This window comes from Oncorhynchus mykiss, chromosome 18 (genome assembly GCF_013265735.2).
Source record: "Oncorhynchus mykiss isolate Arlee chromosome 18, USDA_OmykA_1.1, whole genome shotgun sequence".
Taxonomy (NCBI): Eukaryota; Metazoa; Chordata; class Actinopteri; order Salmoniformes; family Salmonidae; genus Oncorhynchus; species Oncorhynchus mykiss.
The window spans coordinates 22537637-22555741 of NC_048582.1; the positions used below are offsets into that span (position 1 = coordinate 22537637).

The 18105-nt window shown below is 42.5% G+C and overlaps 1 protein-coding gene across 4 annotated transcripts in view; it reads right to left on the minus strand.

Moving 5' to 3' along the window:
* Positions 1-350: 350 nt before the first annotated feature.
* LOC110495827 (gamma-aminobutyric acid receptor subunit beta-3) overlaps positions 351-18105 on the minus strand; it is a 53006-nt gene continuing 35251 nt past the window's right edge. For 2 of the 4 annotated variants that reach the window (XM_021571288.2, XM_021571290.2), the window contains 6 exons: positions 17622-17704; positions 14481-14618; positions 10464-10616; positions 4642-4889; positions 4388-4471; positions 351-3741 (listed from right to left, as the gene is read on the minus strand). In XM_021571288.2, the coding sequence (XP_021426963.1) occupies positions 3385-3741; positions 4388-4471; positions 4642-4889; positions 10464-10616; positions 14481-14618; positions 17622-17704 (1063 nt within the window). In that variant the 3' untranslated portion in view covers positions 351-3384. The remainder of the gene's footprint in view (positions 3742-4387; positions 4472-4641; positions 4890-10463; positions 10617-14480; positions 14619-17621; positions 17705-18105) is intronic. The other 2 variants (XM_021571289.2, XM_021571291.2) reach the window with 2 other exon arrangements.

Below are 18105 nucleotides of genomic sequence, written 5' to 3' on the forward strand. Positions count from 1 at the left end.
AAGGTTAATCAAGCTAGATGGCTGGATGGTGGAGAGGCAGAGTGTGAAGCATTTTTTGGACATGTACTACAGTATGAATACCCAATTTGTAGGAGGCACAGACCTACAGTCCATGATTGCTGTCGAAGATCATAATTGTACATTACACTACACTTTCAGTGTATACAGAATCCCACTAATCCAGTGTTAAATGAACCCTTTTGAGTATTGAAAAAGCAACACTTCCTTGAGAGTTAATATGTACACTGTGAGATTTAAAATGCAATTCTATTCAGTGTACATGGCTATGAACAAATATTTTGTGTATTTGAAGTCGCCAATGGCACATCAGAACATCCAACACACACAAATGCATTGATAAATACGGTTTTAATCACAATCCAGGAATACTGGTAATCATTTGTTTATCTTCACCGGACATATAAATCATAAACTATTGGGCTTTTTCTAGATTCAATCATTCAACAGAAATGCATTAGGAACAAGAAATGTTGTCTCTGACGTCTGTCCATTGATCATCCTGTTGCTATAGCGCCTAACAGGTGTGCTACAGAAATCATTGATTTGAATGGATGCAAAAACCAGATATTACTGTCATACAATTGATATTATTTCATGAATAGAGCAACATTATGACCTAAATAAATAAGGGAGAAAAACAAACACAAATATCTATACCTAAATACATTTATGGCAGAACAGAACATGTTGACATTCCATAATGGGCCAGACAACATTAGAAGCCAGCAACGATGAGTGCACTTAATGCATGAAACAGTGTCAGATTGAATGTGCCAATGTGACTGACCGGGATTCAAACCCAGGTCTCTTGCATGCCACAAGACTGTGTTAGCCCTCTGAGCTAAAGACTAGGCATTAGCTCTGAAGGGCTAACTCAAGTCTTTGCATCTCGGGAAAGATTACTCATCTTACACCAAGACCAAGATATTTTATTCATCTTTCACCAAGACCAAGATATTTTATTCATCTTGCACCAAGACCAAGAGAAATGACTCATCTTACACCAAGACCAAGAGATATTACCTATCTTACGCCAAGAACAAGGGATATTAGTCATCTTACACCAAGACCCAGCCAACACTGCCTCATCTACACAGTAGAAAGGGGACGGGAAACCACAGGGTCTGTAACTGTTTAAAGGCCAACGTGTGTAACCACACACACTCTGCCATTATATCACTCAAACCCAAAACACACAACAAGCTTAATGATCAAGTAGCAAAGTGTATTTACATACCAGAGATACATGTCACTACTATAAGCAATTGGCTGCAAGTTGGTAATGGTAAAATACATGGGCGCACGATTTATTCTTTATGCGTATATAAATGTGTTATATATTTGAAGACTGTCGTTGTGAATCCCAGCCATTGACCCCAGGATATGATTGGTTGCTCTGTAACCAACCAGAGACTGGCAGTTTATCACAATCTCTTGAACTGTACTTGTAACCTGAGACACAGGTCTAAGATGATAGGGTTAAGGTTCTTTTTTTTTCTTCTTTTTTTTAATCGCCACTACTCATGCGATATAACATGCATAGAGAAACAAGAGACAGTGCCATCTAGGCATGTTCTCTCGCCCAGAGCAGCATGATATGGACAATGGCAATGTTTCACCAAATGTTAGCTACTTCCATGCCCGTTGATTACATTTCCTCATGGGATGTGTTCGATGTTTGGTTACAATCTAATGACTATGGCTCGTTGTCCTTGCCCTGTAGAACAGAATTCATGCATCAGTTGTATACTGAGAGACTAATACATCATATGTGCTTCTTTGATAGCTGTGCAGAATAGATTATAGAAATATAGAAATGGATGACGATGACATGCCACTATCAGTGGTCGCAATGACCTTGATTTACAATGCGTTTTGTTGTATTATTTATATTGGCTGTGCATTTGATAGCTAGTCTCTCACGGCATTCATTGCTTATAAAAAAAAAAATATATGATCAACCCCATATGTTAATTCAATAGATGTTCAAGCATTTAAAGAGGACAGAAATGTCATCGGTATTTCACATTGTCTTATAAAACAGACAACTAATTAGACAACTCCAAATAAAAATGTGCACACTTACATCACATCTGTTATATACATTATATTTACAGTTGGAGGTCATTTCAGCAGTAAAGATCAGTCAAATGGTCAAAACCAAACAAACCCTCAACCCTGCCACTTCCGTTGGGAATGTTGTGAACAGAGGGAATCTATGGTCTACAATGCTAGCGCGCAAGAGAGGGAGTTAACATACTGTAGTTATAGTCAACGTTACACCTTACAAAAATATCAGAATATTTCACAAAGACATGTTATACAGTATATAGCACAAGGCCATTGGCAGGAGAGTTCAACAGCTATCAAAGGTGGAGCTGATTTAAAGGAATGCAGTCAATTTACTGAGTGAAACCCTGTCATGCATTCACAATATCAGGTAGAAAAGATGTGAACCGTGACAGATTCATTGAGTGCAGTGGTGGGTATGTTTAGATTACCAATCAATATTCCAATTTCAAGACTGCTTGACAGGATTTTGAAAACTTAAATGGACGCCAATTAGCAAAATCCAGAACCTGAGATATTATAACCCTCAACCCTAGACATTAATTTGCACCTGTGTTAAAATATTATAGTTCAGTATGTAATAATAATAATAATAGTAATAATAATGATAATAAATAGCAATACTACTACTACTATTACTACTACTACTAATAATAACACTGTACATTGACATACAGAAACAGGACCACTTCACTGTAAAATATGTAAATACTGTATGTGCACTTGAAAATGATATTATCTGACCAAGACAAAAATATATACGTGATAAAGATGGCAAGCATCACAAAACATGAGTATATATTTTTTTGCATTGATCCGCATTCATAACAAATAATATGTAAATAATGATAAAGTATACACTACAATTCATTGTGTATCTGCATAATACATTACATAACATTTGTATTTTATTTGAGTTTGTTAAAATAAAAAAAATGTTATGGTTACCTTTTCTTTCTTGCAGATTGCACAAATTGAAATGGGTATAAAGAACATTATCAAACTGCAGAGAGGGCAAAAAGACTGGGAAGTATACAGTCCCAGTCCTACAGTATGGGTATTTATCTACATAGTTCTGTACAAAATTTGAAGAATTAGCAATCCCACCGCAATCCACAATTTGAGTACGACTGCAAATATAAAAACTTGAACAAAGGGGTCAAGTGTTACATAGAAGCAGTCCTTTGTTTTTCGATAGCAAAACATTTCCTATCACGTAAAAAAAAAAGACAAAATGATGACGAAGGAGAACAAAAAAAAATGACAACACCATCTAACCCTAAAATCAGTCAATCAGTTGACATAATACATCCAGTAGATTAGATTAAAGAGGGAGAAAACGGAGGGGAAGATAATCCGCGACCACCTGTCGATGGCGTTTACGTCCGTCAGGTCAGGGATTTTGATTTTGAGCTGCGACGAGCGCCGCCGCAGTTTGTGCCTCTTGAGCTGGGCGTGCCTGTCGAGGCTGTGGCGAGGACCCGAGGCCCGGCTCGCCTTCCTGCACTGGACGCCGGTACCTGTGCTGGTGTTGTCAAATCCCATGACGGAGGAGTTCCTGCTGTCCGCCAGGCTGGTGGTGACCTCATTTCCTGCCACCTCATTGTGGATCTCCAGGGTGGTCAGCAGGATATTACCGTGGGACTCCGCCTGGAGATAGAAGTAGATGATTGATGTATGATCTGGAGCTACAACAACATGATGGTCCTGCTCTGGACAGGTTCAAGGGTGAGATGAGAACCGGAACTATGTTCATTATAGACCCATTTAGACCTGTGGTTCTCAATCCTGGTCCTGGGGATCCAAAGGGGTACACATTTTTGTTTTTGCCCTAGCACTACACACCTGATTCAAATCATCAAAGCCTTTTGATGAGTTGATCATTTGAATCAGGTGTGTAGTGCTAGGGCAAAACTAATCATGTGCATCCCTTTGGGTTCCCAGGACCAGGATTGAGAACCACTGATTTAGACCAATGACATACATTGGAGAATCAAGATATGAGACTATGTAGGAATGAGGTCACTTTGAATGAACGTTTGAATGGACAACACAGCACAATATCTGTTTTCTAGCAACACTACGGAACATAGGGCTTGCAGGTTGCGTTGGACATGCAAATGTCAAACCAGAAGTTGAAAAAAGGACAATGGCAACTTGGGTAACAAGTGACACGTACAGACTCATTAAATTCTCATGCGGACATGAAAAAAAAAAAAAAATGTAATGTCAGTCAATTGTGACAAACAAGTCAGACAGATAGTGAAAAAATATGTGTCCGCTGGTCAAGACTCACCGACTGTGAGACACGGAGCGTTTTTGCTCTATTAGGCTGCTTAGTCAGCTTAAGAGATGACGTTTTACCTCCTTCCTGAGGAGACTAACCACAAGAAACACAACACCATATTTATAGAGTTTCTGATCTGCCGTCGTAAGAGTGTGCGGACTGCAAAGATAACGCCCGACAACTTCTCAACCTGAAACCCAAGAAACTTGGAAGAACTTTGAAGAAGTTAGAGCGTCTCGACAGAGATCTTCATGACGACTTACCCGATTGGTGTCATATTTGGCCGCCCTCTCGTTGTTGGCCCTCTCGGCTTTCTCTGCCAGCTTCTTCTGCATCTGTGGCCCACGGCCGAAGAAGATGTAGTTGACGAAGGCGTACTCCAGCAGGGCCAGGAAGACCATGACGAAGCAGCCCATCAGGTACATGTCAATGGCCTTGACGTAGGGGATCTTGGGGAGCGTCTCTCTCAGATGGGTGTTGATGGTGGTCATGGTGAGCACAGTGGTGATCCCTGGATTACAATTGACAGTTTAAGGCAGGGTTCCCCAACTGGCTCCCACAAGTTTTCTGATAATTTTTTTACATCTTCATTGTTGGACATAAAGACTGTAAAAAAAAGTCAGGAAATCAGCTCCAAGTCATTTTAATTAAATCAATCTGTTCCCAAGTATCCCCATGCTTAATGGAGAGACATGTGATCATATACAAATTTAAGCAAGGTTTGAAATAATTATGTTTTAGTCAAACATTATGTCTGTTTGAGATTCTTGTGGTCAATTTGCAGTCTACTAATTATTTGTAATTATGTTCCAACCAAACCACTTCCCAGAACAGAGGGGAATATTATTTGATAGAATTTTAGCCTCAGATTGCCTCGTTGTAGCCTGGTGCTCCAGTCTGTTTGTGCTTTTGCCAATTAACTCCTCCTCCAAAACATGCATGGCGTGACAATGGTAGAAGAGTTGGCTACCGTATATAACGACTGGGACTTGGTCGTCTTCTTGTGCTCTGAGCCAAAATCAGAGATAATAACCTCCCCGAATAGAAATTCAAAAGTTAGTCCTCTACTAGCCCCTCGGACACCACCAACCTCAAATAACTCGTTGAATAATTGTGTACATTCAGCCTCCAGCTGTGAGTGACATTTTAACCGTGGAAGGAGTTGAATTGAATGTCTCATGTTAAATATACTACACATTCTGTCCTAAAGAAAGGCCCCTAAATGGAAACAATGCATTCTTTGCACATGCTTTATCTGTTGTCCGTGCAGAAACACATATGTAGGAAAACTGACCTCAAATAAAATAGTAACATGTATTTTCTTTGACAAGAAATATAAACCATGTGTATCAGTAGCTAGTACTGTCATAAAGCAACACTAGAGGTAGTTAAAGTGTAGGATCAATCTGGCCCTTTCCTTGATTTATTGGAACATTAAAGGAGACAGTTAAGTATTACCGGTTTGCTGTGACAGTGTGTGTGTGTGTGTGTGTGTGTGTGTGTGTGTGTGTGTGTGTGTGTGTGTGTGTTTCTCTCTCTCTGAGGAACAGCAGCATTCTCCCCTTTTGCTTTTACTCATTGCAACGATCTCTGTGGTTTTGCTGAACGGCAGCCATGTTCTTTATCGGTGTTCCCTCTGTGGTTCTATTACTCTCTGTCCTTCACTGCACCCACCGACCTGACAATTTAATCACAGGGCCATGTGCCCGTGGGCCTCCCTTCTTTTTCATCAGGAGACCGGACTCTCTGGGGATAAATATATTTTTATGGAGCTTCTCTATCTCTCTCTCTCTCTCTCTAGCCACTTTCAAAGGAAAAATGTCAGGCTCCCAAAAGGTGTGTAGGTATTATGCATTTAAATAGTACTTCCCAAAAGGTGTGTAGGTATTATGCATTAAATAGTACTTCCCAAAAGGTGTGTAGGTATTATGCATTTAAATAGTACTTCCCAAAAGGTGTGTAGGTATTATGCATTTAAATAGTACTTCCCAAAAGGTGTGTAGGTATTATGCATTTAAATAGTACTTCCCAAAAGGTGTGTAGGTATTATGCATTTGAATAGTACCTCCCAAAAGGTGTGTAGGTATTATGCATTTAAATAGTCTGGCCCAGGAGTCGGAAGGTGAACGGAAAGGCTCTGGAGCAACGAACCGCCCTTGCTGTCTCTGCCTGGCCGGTTCCCCTCTTTTCACTGGGATTCTCTACCTCTAACCCTATTACAGGGGCTGAGTCACTGGCTTACTGGGGCTCTTTCATACCGTCCCTGGGAGGGGTGCGTCACTTGAGTGGGTTGAGTCACTGATGTGATCTTCCTGTCTGGGTTGGCCCCCCCCCTTGAGTTGTGCCGTGGTGGAGATCTTTGTGGGCTATACTCGGCCTTGTCTCAGGATGGTAAATTGGTGGTTGAAGATATCCCTCTAGTGGTGTGGGGGCTGTGCTTTGGCAAAGTGGGTGGGGTTATATCCTTCCTGTTTGGCCCTGTCCGGGGGTGTCCTCCTGTCTCAGCCTCCAGTATTTATGCTGCAGTAGTTTATGTGTCGGGGGGCTAGGGTCAGTTTGTTATATCTGGAGTACTTCTCCTGTCCTATTCGGTGTCCTGTGTGAATTTAAGTGTGCTCTCTCTAATTCTCCCTTTCTCTCTTTCTTTCTTTCTCTCTCTCTGAGGACTTGAGCCCTAGGACCATGCCTCAGGACTGCCTGACATGATGACTCCTTGCTGTCCCCAGTCCACCTGGCCGTGCTGCTGCTCCAGTTTCAACTGTTCTGCCTTATTATTATTGGATCATGCTGGTCATTTATGAACATTTGAACATCTTGGCCATGTTCTGTTATAATCTCCACCCGGCACAGCCAGAAGAGGACTGGCCACCCCACATAGCCTGGTTCCTTTCTAGGTTTCTTCCTAGGTTTTGGCCTTTCTAGGGAGTTTTTCCTAGCCACCGTGCTTCTACACCTGCATTGCTTGCTGTTTGGGGGATTTAGGCTGGGTTTCTGTACAGCACTTTGAGATATCAGCTGATGTACGAAGGGCTATATAAATACATTTGATTTGAAATAGTACCTCCCAAAAATGAGAAAGTAGTAAGTACTCCACATCTGCTAACATACTGGTCTGCTACTTAACAATTAACTATTTGCATTAGTCTACTGGTAATTACTGTGGTATAGAGCCTATACTGTGTTATAGAGCCTACAGTATGTGATCCTGTATGGCTCAGTTGGTAGAGCATAGCGCTTGCACCGCCAGCGTTGTGGGTTAAATTCCCAAGGCCACCCATATGTAAAAAGTATGCACGCATGACTGTAAGTCACTTTGGTGCTAAGGACTGACCATAGATGATGCCAAAATGATAGTTGCAGCCATGTTTTTAGGCTACACAGTGTATGTTTACCATTCCATTGTTTACAAACTATGGCATAGAACAAGCTAATACATTGGTTTCTGATGGGGTATGACAGTTAAAACTAAGCTCATGAGGCATTTATAAGAATCAATGGGTATATATACATGTATACAGTGCCTTGCGAAAGTATTCGGCCCCCTTGAACTTTGCGACCTTTTGCCACATTTCAGGCTTCAAACATAAAGATATAAAACTGTATTTTTTTGTGAAGAATCAACAACAAGTGGGACACAATCATCAAGTGGAACGACATTTATTGGATATTTCAAACTTTTTTAACAAATCAAAAACTGAAAAATTGGGCGTGCAAAATTATTCAGCCCCCTTAAGTTAATACTTTGTAGCGCCACCTTTTGCTGCGATTACAGCTGTAAGTCGCTTGGGGTATGTCTCTATCAGTTTTGCACATCGAGAGACTGACATTTTTTTCCCATTCCTCCTTGCAAAACAGCTCGAGCTCAGTGAGGTTGGATGGAGAGCATTTGTGAACAGCAGTTTTCAGTTCTTTCCACAGATTCTCGATTGGATTCAGGTCTGGACTTTGACTTGTCCATTCTAACACCTGGATATGTTTATTTTTGAACCATTCCATTGTAGATTTTGCTTTATGTTTTGGATCATTGTCTTGTTGGAAGACAAATCTCCGTCCCAGTCTCAGGTCTTTTGCAGACTCCATCAGGTTTTCTTCCAGAATGGTCCTGTATTTGGCTCCATCCATCTTCCCATCAATTTTAACCATCTTCCCTGTCCGTGCTGAAGAAAAGCAGGCCCAAACCATGATGCTGCCACCACCATGTTTGACAGTGGGGATGGTGTGTTCAGCTGTGTTGCTTTTACGCCAAACATAACGTTTTGCATTGTTGCCAAAAAGTTCAATTTTGGTTTCATCTGACCAGAGCACCTTCTTCCACGTTTGGTGTGTCTCCCAGGTGGCTTGTGGCAAACTTAAAACGACACTTTTTATGGATATCTTTAAGAAATGAATAATTTTGCACGCCCAATTTTTCAGTTTTTGATTTGTTAAAAAAGTTTGAAATATCCAATAAATGTCATTCCACTTCATGATTGTGTCCCACTTGTTGTTGATTCTTCACAAAAAAAATACAGTTTTATATCTTTATGTTTGAAGCCTGAAATGTGGCAAAAGGTCGCAAAGTTCAAGGGGGCCGAATACTTTCGCAAGGCACTGTATTTATCACTCATTTAAAAGTTCAAAAAATGATCCACCAATCCCAGACTGCTCCTTTAATGTCTATCTAATTGTATGTTTCAGACAGACTCCCTACTCTATTTCTGCTGCATAATCATCAGGAAGGAGCCACTAAAGCATCGTGCAAATGACTTCAGATCCTGTAGCACTCTGCTTGCTAACGGCATTATCGATACATTATCCCCATCGTCTGTTCTCTGAAATTGGGGGGTTACGAGGTTATCAAGAAATGAGATTTGGTCCACACTTAAGTGTCTCTAAGGTGTCAGAAGATACTCTAGTCTAAAAGTGAGGAAGTATGATCGCAGAGCCTTAGCAACTATGGAGGACATTTAACCAAAGGAATACAGTACTTGAAACAGCGCCAGTACATGGAACAGCTCTGGTACTCTGAACAAACTTCCGGAGTGTTACATCGCTGAACACTGCATGTACAGGCCCAGGTTATTGTACCCTGCTTTCCCTGCACCTTGCATCCTGTACACCACTGAACGCATGCAGAAGGTGAGCTACACTGAACACACTGTAGGTCCTGTGTGGCTCAGCTGGTACAGCACGATGCTTGCAACGCTCAGGGTTGTGGGTTCAATTCAATGAAAATGTATGCACTCATTACTTTAAAATTGCTCAGGATAAGAGAGGCTGCTAAAATGTACATACTGAACGGGGAGTTTTATTTATTTTGCTCAGAGTTATTGTTTAAAGGTACTCCACGAGAGAGTGAAGAAAATGTGCTGGAACAAGATTAGGGCCAAGTGGGTCGTCTGGATTTGGAATTCACTGTAACACGGCTCCCTAATCAATTTTACCTTCAAACAATTCAATTGTTTTCCCACTGCATTGATATCTTGATTGCTGCTCTTACCGGCATGCAGCCGCCACAAAGCACCCTTCTGGGTGGCAAAGGAAATCCCATAACGATATATCACTGAGGGAGTTAATGTTTTTCTCTGGTGGACTCCTTATTAGCAAGCCACCGGATATTGCATGCCTTTGCAAAGACCTCCCAATTCTCTGCTTTATGTTCATGAGAGAGTGCAGGAGAATCTGTCCATTCAGTAATACAGAGTAGACCATCAAAATTGAATTAGAGTATAATTATCTCATGGACTAGACTGTATGTGTGGCCCTACAAAAGGGTTCCAAAAGCGTTCTTCGGTTGTCCCCTTTTTGGTTCCAGGTAGAAGAACCCTTTTTGGTTCCAGGTAGAACCCTTTTGGGTTCATGTAGAACCATCTGTGGAAAGGGTTCTATATGGAATGCAAAAGGGTTCTATCTGGAACCAAAAAGGGTTATTCAAAGGGTTATCCTGTGGGGACAGCCGAATAACCCTTTTTAGTTCTAGATAGCCCTTTTTTTCTAAGAATGTATAACTAGTGGGATGTTGGGATCAGTCACAATAATAGGGAAACGGTATTCAGATACTTGTTAATATTGTGCAATGTGTAACATATGGTGCTTGTACACCTACCTAATGCCACTCTTGCAGCCGAGGCATCGTAATTGATCCAGAAGGAGACCCAGGACAAGATGGTGATCAGGATGGAGGGCATGTAGGTCTGCAGGATAAAGTAGCCAATGTTCCTCTTTAGCTTGAAGCTCAAAGACAGTCGTGGGTAGGCACCTATGGAAACAGGATGTTGAGAGGTTGAACAGAATGAACAACTTCTTGGTTCGAGGAGCATTATGGAACACCTCGTGTTTTTGTTTTTGTTTCTATGGCAATGGCAGCATGGGTTGGATTTATCACCATGGAAACAAGCATCCTTGAACCATACTTCACAACAATTTGACACACGTTGGCGATGAATGCGAGGCAAATAATAAAATATTTCAATACTAACTGTGATGAAAGAAAATGTTGCACTTTCAATCGGCATATATTATTTTATAATTTATGCATGTATAAAAGTCTTGGAGATTGATATGTTAGGCATTTGGTAATGTATGTATTTCTTCTCTGAACTGGCTCATGAAAAACACACTTTATGATTCATCACATATCTGTCGTCATAAATTACCATTTGAGTTGAATGTATAGTGCATATAGTGCATTCCTCTCTGTATAGCATTAAACCAGTGACGCATGACTCTGGTCCTCAAGGGTCTGCTGGTTTTCGTCCATGCCTTGCCTTGTTAATCAGAGATGAATTAACATCTGGGTATCCAAGTGTGTGGACTCCTCAGCCAATCAATGACACTTATTGATCCATTAAGAGCCAAGGACAAACGAGTACCAGAAGCAATGCAGAACTCAAGGGTGTCAGTTGTACACCTCTAAGCGAAAGGAGGAAGTCCTTCCACTGCTACTACGACAAGTTGACCTAAAAAATATCCTCCAGACCACACATTACCGTGGCTATTTATGTAAGCATGGGATTTAAATCACGCTGACATAGATCATAAAACTCCCATTGATTTGCACACAAAAATTCCTAAACAAACCAATCAAAACTCTCGGATCAGAAACTATCTGGATCCATGGATTGCTGTCCATGTACTCTATACGTGAGACGAGGCACATTCGTGGGGGTGCCACAGGGTTCAATTCTTGGACAGACTCTCTTCTCTGTATACATCAATGATGTCGCTCTTGCTGCTGGTGAGTCTCTGATCCACCTCGACGCAGACGACACCATTCTGTATACTTCTGGCCCTTCTTTGGACATTGTGTTAACAACCCTCCAGGCAAGCTTCAATACCATTCAACTCTCCCTCCGTGGCCTCCAATTGCTCTTAAATACAAGTAAAACTAAATGCATGCTCTTCAACCGATCGCTGCCTGCACCTGCCCGCCTGTCCAACATCACTACTCTGGACGGCTCTGACTTGTGGAATATGTGGACAACTACAAATACCTAGGTGTCTGGTTAGACTGTAAACTCTCCTTCCAGACCCACATCAAACATCTAAAGTTAAATCTAGAATTTGCTTCCTATTTCGCAAACAAAGCATCCTTCACTCATGCTGCCAAACATACCCTTGTAAAACTGACCATCCTACCAATCCTCGACTTCGACGATGTCATTTACAAAATAGCCTCCAATACCCTACTCAACAAATTGGATGCAGTCTATCACAGTGCCATCCGTTTTGTCACCAAAGCCCCATATACTACCCACCATTGCGACCTGTACGCTCTCGTTGGCTGGCCCTCGCTTCATACTCGTCGCCAAACCCACTGGCTCCATGTCATCTACAAGACCCTGCTAGGAAAAGTCCCCCCTTATCTCAGCTCGCTGGTCACCATAGCATCACCCACCTGTAGCACGCGCTCCAGCAGGTTTATCTCTCTGGTCACCCCCAAAACCAATTATTTCTTTGGCCGCCTCTCCTTCCAGTTCTCTGCTGCCAATGACTGGAACGAACTACAAAAATCTCTGAAACTGGAAACACTTATCTCCCTCACTAGCTTTAAGCACCAGCTGTCAGAGCAGCTCACAGATTACTGCACCTGTACATAGCCCACCTATAATTTAGCCCAAACAACTACCTCTTTCCCTACTGTTTTTATTTTATTTATTTATTTTGCTCCTATGCACCCCATTATTTTTATTTCTACTTTGCACATTCTTCCACTGCAAATCTACCATTACAGTGTTTTACTTGCTATATTGTATTTACTTTGCCACCATGGCCTTTTTTTGCCTTTACCTCCCTTATCTCACCTCATTTGCTCACATTGTATATAGACTTATTTTTCTACTGTATTATTGACTGTATGTTTGTTTTACTCCATGTGTAACTCTGTGTTGTTGTATGTGTCGAGCTGCTTTGCTTTATCTTGGCCAGCTCGCAATTGTAAATAAGAACTTGTTCTCAACTTGCCTACCTGGTTAAATAAAGGTGATTGTCATGGAAGGGAACTGTCCCTTTAAGAATGGTAACATTATGCGAGAGATAGTGGGAGGCGAAAGTAGGTGTTGAAAGACGATTGGTGATACAGAGGATGTAGGTGTGCAACTAAGCGTTCACACTCGCTGTGTCTGGACGTTTGTCAGCGAGTGGGAGAGTACACCGTATGTTATGAGGAGGAGGAAGAGGGGGATGAGGAGGAGGAGGAGAGGACGGAATAGAGGAGGATGGTGATGGTGATATGGTAACCATGACAACACCCATGACGACCACGCCGTGAAAACTCTCATAATGTAAGGGTGCGATGTCCAACAACGTTCTGACAACGTTCACCAGTTCAACAGAGATCCCCTTTATCCACTGCTAAAGTGAGAGGGGGAAAAAGCATGTGGAAACAACTCATCTGAAACAACCAATCTGAGTTGACCTTTGTATTTCATTTATTTACATTTTCGCACTTTCTCTATTCGCACTCACGCACCCTGACACTCCAACACACAAACACTCAATTCATAATTTGCTCACACATTTACAATGACTCCACACACCCACACACCCACTCACATACACGCTGAAACTACTCCTGTTTATAATATATGCCTTACCCCTATACATATCTACCCCTATACATATCTACCTCTACCATCACTGCACATTGTAAATATGGTACTGGAACTGACTGACCCTGTATAAAATATGCTTACTTTCTTTCTTGTGTTTTTCTTATTTTTTATTTCCTGTGTTGGGTTCAAGATAGGCATTTCACATTTCACAAATAGGAATGATGATGGTGTCTAGGAATCGTTGACAGACATGTTCTCCACTTGGTTCTGGAGCTGTACATGACATTACACCTTGAAACTTGAAATCATTATGGCGATGTTTCCTTGTGAGCTTGGAGGGGAATAATTGATGCTCTGGGCCTTATTTTCCACATGAATTTCTGATGCCCTGTTTCCCAGGCTGCTTCTCCATGGCTTCTCTCTTTTAAAGAGCTGAAGAAAACAGCTGGGTAATTGCCATCCTACCATCCTTCACTGCTCCTGTGTGAGTCTGTGTGAGTGAAGCAAGCAACAGCAGCACATGGAGGAAAGTTGGTCTTTAGCCAGGCTCGGGGAGGGAGACAGGCCTTTGAAGTATGATGCAGGGGTACTCAGAGGAGCCAGGGAGAGGGGAGACAGAGGACCAGACTGAGGAGCCAGGGAGAGGGGAGACAGGGGGCCACACTGAGGAGCCAGGGAGAAGGGAGACAGGGGGCCACACTGTGGAGCCAGGGAGAGGGGAAAGAGTATAGAGGGGGCCAGACTGGACACTAAACTTTAATGGCTGCCATCAGGGACTCAAATAAAAAGATAGGGATGGTGTGGAGTTCTCGCATACAAGCAAGTGCATATACATACAAACTCTCACAACCTGACATGCATGTGCCCGCATACACGAACATGCACGCACCCACGCACCAAATGATGTCAAGGATACCGATAACATTGAATCCGAACTGGAAGATACAGCCACTAGAGAACTGAAGTAGCAGTGAAGAGTTTCATAGTGGAGCACTGGTTGGGTAAAAAGCAAAATGGAAAATAACATGGTAAGGATGTGTATTAATTTTTTTTTTTTAAAAGGGCTTTACCTGTGGAAAAGACAACATTTCTGGACACCAGCTTGTAGTCCACTATGGAGAATTGTGGCAGCTCAATGCGTGTCACCCCCGTCACCGCATTGTCTCCTCCCTTCCAGTAGAACTCAATGTCATCTGTCGTGTATCCATCTGAACCACAGAAAGAAAGACAGGGTTAAAATGAACCTACTGGAGTTGGATACCATGTGAAGAAACTAAGTCACAGATCATTAAATCTCCACTCACTCAATTGAACTGCTAAAAAGGCCCAGTGCCATCAAAGACATGATTTTCCTGTGTTTTATGTACACTGAGTGTACAAAACAATAAGAACACCTGCTCTTTCCATGACATAGACTGACCTGGCGAATCCAGGTGAAAGCTGTGATCCATTGTTGAAGTTACATGTTAAATCCACTTCAATCAGTGTAGACAAAGGGGAGGAGACAGGTTAAAGAAGGATTTTTAAACCTTGAGACAAATAAGACATGGATTGTGTATATGTGCCATTCAGAGGTTGAATGGGCAAGACAAAAAATGTAAGTGCCTTTGAACGGGGTATGCAAGTAGGTGCCAGGCACACCTTTTTGTGTCAAGGACTGCAAAGCTTCTGGGTTTTTCACGCTCGACAGTTTCCAATGTGTATCAAGAATGGTCCACCACCCTAAGGACATCCAGCCAACTTGACACAACTGTAAATATGGGCCAGTGTGGATGCTGGATACTTTCAACACCTTGTAGAGTCCTTGCCCCGACGATTGAGGCTGTTATGATGGGGGGGGGGGGGGGGGGGGGTGTAGGAGTTATTAGTGTAGGAGTTATTTGAAAAGACCGCCTGAAATTTCAGCCTGTTTTGGTGGGATGGAGTTTTGGCCTGCCTGGTGACATCACCATGTGGAAAATTAGTATCATAGACAAATAAGAAAGAGAGTTCCAAACATCTCTACCAATAACAGTTATCCGTTTTCCCCTCCCCACTCCGACCACGCCAAGGGAGTCAATTTTTGTTTCTTGTTTCAAATGTTTATTGAAAATAATCCAGTAAGGTGATTGTTACCCAGAAATGATTTGATATTGAGATAAAAACGGCTGCATTGGACCTTTAACACATCACAGTAATCTCCATTGTGATTGTATATCTTGTACTAAACTCAGCAAAAAAAGAAACGTCCTCTCACTGTCAACTGCTTTAATTGTCAGCAAACTTAACATGTGTAAATATTTGTATGAACATAAGATGCAACAACTGAGACATAAACTGAACAAGTTCCACAGACATGTGACAAACAGAAATGGAATAATGTGTCTCTGAACAAAGGGGGGGGGGGGGGGGGGTCAAAATCAAAAGTAACAGTCTGTATCTGGTGTGGCCACCAGCTGCAGTAAGTACTGCAGTGCATCTCCTCCTCATGCACCAAATTTGCCAGTTCTTACTGTGAAATGTTACCTCACTCTTCCACCAAGGCACTTGAAAGTTCCCGGACATTTCTCGGGGGAATGGCCCTAGCCCTCACCCTCCAATCCAACAGGTCCCAGACATGCTCAATGGGATTGAGATCAGGGCTCTTCGCTGGCCATGGCAGAACACTGACATTCCTGTCTTGCAGAAAATCAAGCACAGAATGAGCAGTATGACTGGTGGCATTGTCATGCTGGAGGGTTATGTCAGGATGAGCCTGCAGGAAAGGTACCACATGAGGGAGGAGGATGTCTTCCCTGTAACGCACAGCGTTGAGATTGCCTGCAATGACAACAAGCTCAGTCCGATGATGCTGTGACACATCGCCCCAGACACTGACGGACCCTACACCTCCAAATCGATCCTGCTCCAGAGTACAGGCCTCGGTGTAACGCTCATTCCTTCGACGATAAACGCGAATCCGACCATCGCCCCTGGTGAGACAAAACCGCGACTCGTCAGTGAAGAGCACTTTTGCCAGTCCTGTCTGGTCCAGTGACGGTGGGTCTGTGCCCATAGGCGACGTTGTTGCCGGTGATGTCTGTTGAGGACCTGCCTTACAACAGGACTACAAGCCCTCAGTCCAGCCTCTCTCAGCCTATTGCGAACAGTCTGAGCACTGATAGAGGGATTGGGCCTTCCTGGTGTAACTCGGGCACTTGTTGTTGCCATCCTGTACCTGTCCCGCAGGTGTGGTGTTCGGAATGATCCTGTGCAGGTGTTGTTACATGTGGTCTGCCACTGTGAGGACGATCAGTTGTCCATCCTGTCTCCCTGTAGCGCTGTCTTAGGCATCTCACAGAACAGACATTACAATTTATTGCCCTGGCCCCATCTGCAGTCCTCATGCCTCCTTGCAACATGCCTAAGTCACGTTCACGCAGATGAGCAAGGACCCTGGGCATCTTTCTTTTGGTGTTTTTCAGAGTCAGTAGAAAGGCCTCTTCAGTGTCCTAAGTTCTCATAACTGTTTCCTATCGTCTGTAAGCTTTTAGTGTCTTAACGACCATTCCACAGGTGCAAGTTCATTAACTGTTTATGGTTCATTGAACAAGCATGGGAAACAGTGTTTAAACCCTTCACAATGAAGATCTGTGAAGTTACTTGAATTTTTACAAATTATCTTTGAAAGACAGGGTCCTGAAAAAGGGCCGTTTCTTTTTTTGCTGAGTTTATAAATAGTATTTATACTGAAATAGTCAAATGTTATTGTCACGACTTCCGCCAAAGTTGGTCCCTCTCCTTGTTCGGGCGGCGTTCGGCGGTCGAAGTCACCGACCTTCTAGCCATCGCTGATCCTCTTTTCATTTTCCTTTGGTTTTGTCTTGTCTTCCATCACACCTGGTTCCAATCCCATCAATTACATGTTGTGTATTTAACCCTCCGTTCCTCCTCATGTCCTTGTCGGTGATTGTTTGTTGTAAGTGCTTGTGCACGGCTGTCCTGGTGTGCGTCGGGTAATGTACCCATTATTTGATTGTTCTGTTTTCCGGTGGGTTTTTTGTTATTAAACTGGGCCGTTTGGAAACACAGTTTTTGCTCTCCTGCGTCTGACTTCTCTGCCACCAGTACGCACCCCTTAAAGCTATACTGAAATCTTACACTGGATTTAATTTTTATACTGAAATATTGACATACTGAAATGTAATACTGAAATTGTCATTTCAGAGGTTGATGGTATTGGGGTCACTCACAGCTCTCGATCTCCAGAGTGCAGTTCTGCTCGTCCAGAGGGTACCTCCTCAGGTCCATCATACAGGCTGCCGTCGTTGTGATCCTGAGGTCAACAAACACACACACACAAGGGCGAAGAGGATCACATTAACTTAAGCTTTACTGGAGCCCACACACACATTCTCCATCCATACTGCCCGCTGTGGATCCACCTTAACATCTCATCTGTGCATGAAACCATATCATTTCAGTATAATGTTATTCACCATGACGTTATGATCTCCTGAACAACCACAGTCAAGTCCACAGAGAGAAAGGATATCTCTCTGTTCCCACTTGTAAGCAAGAAGAGCTTAAACTGAATACATACCAGTATAGACTATAATTGTTGAAGAGAAACTACAACTGTGCCTCGATCTTTACTCAGTGTTTCAGTTGGTATTAGGTTCAGCCCGGTAGACCAGATTACCTTAAGATATGACGACATTCAGAACCAGAACTCAT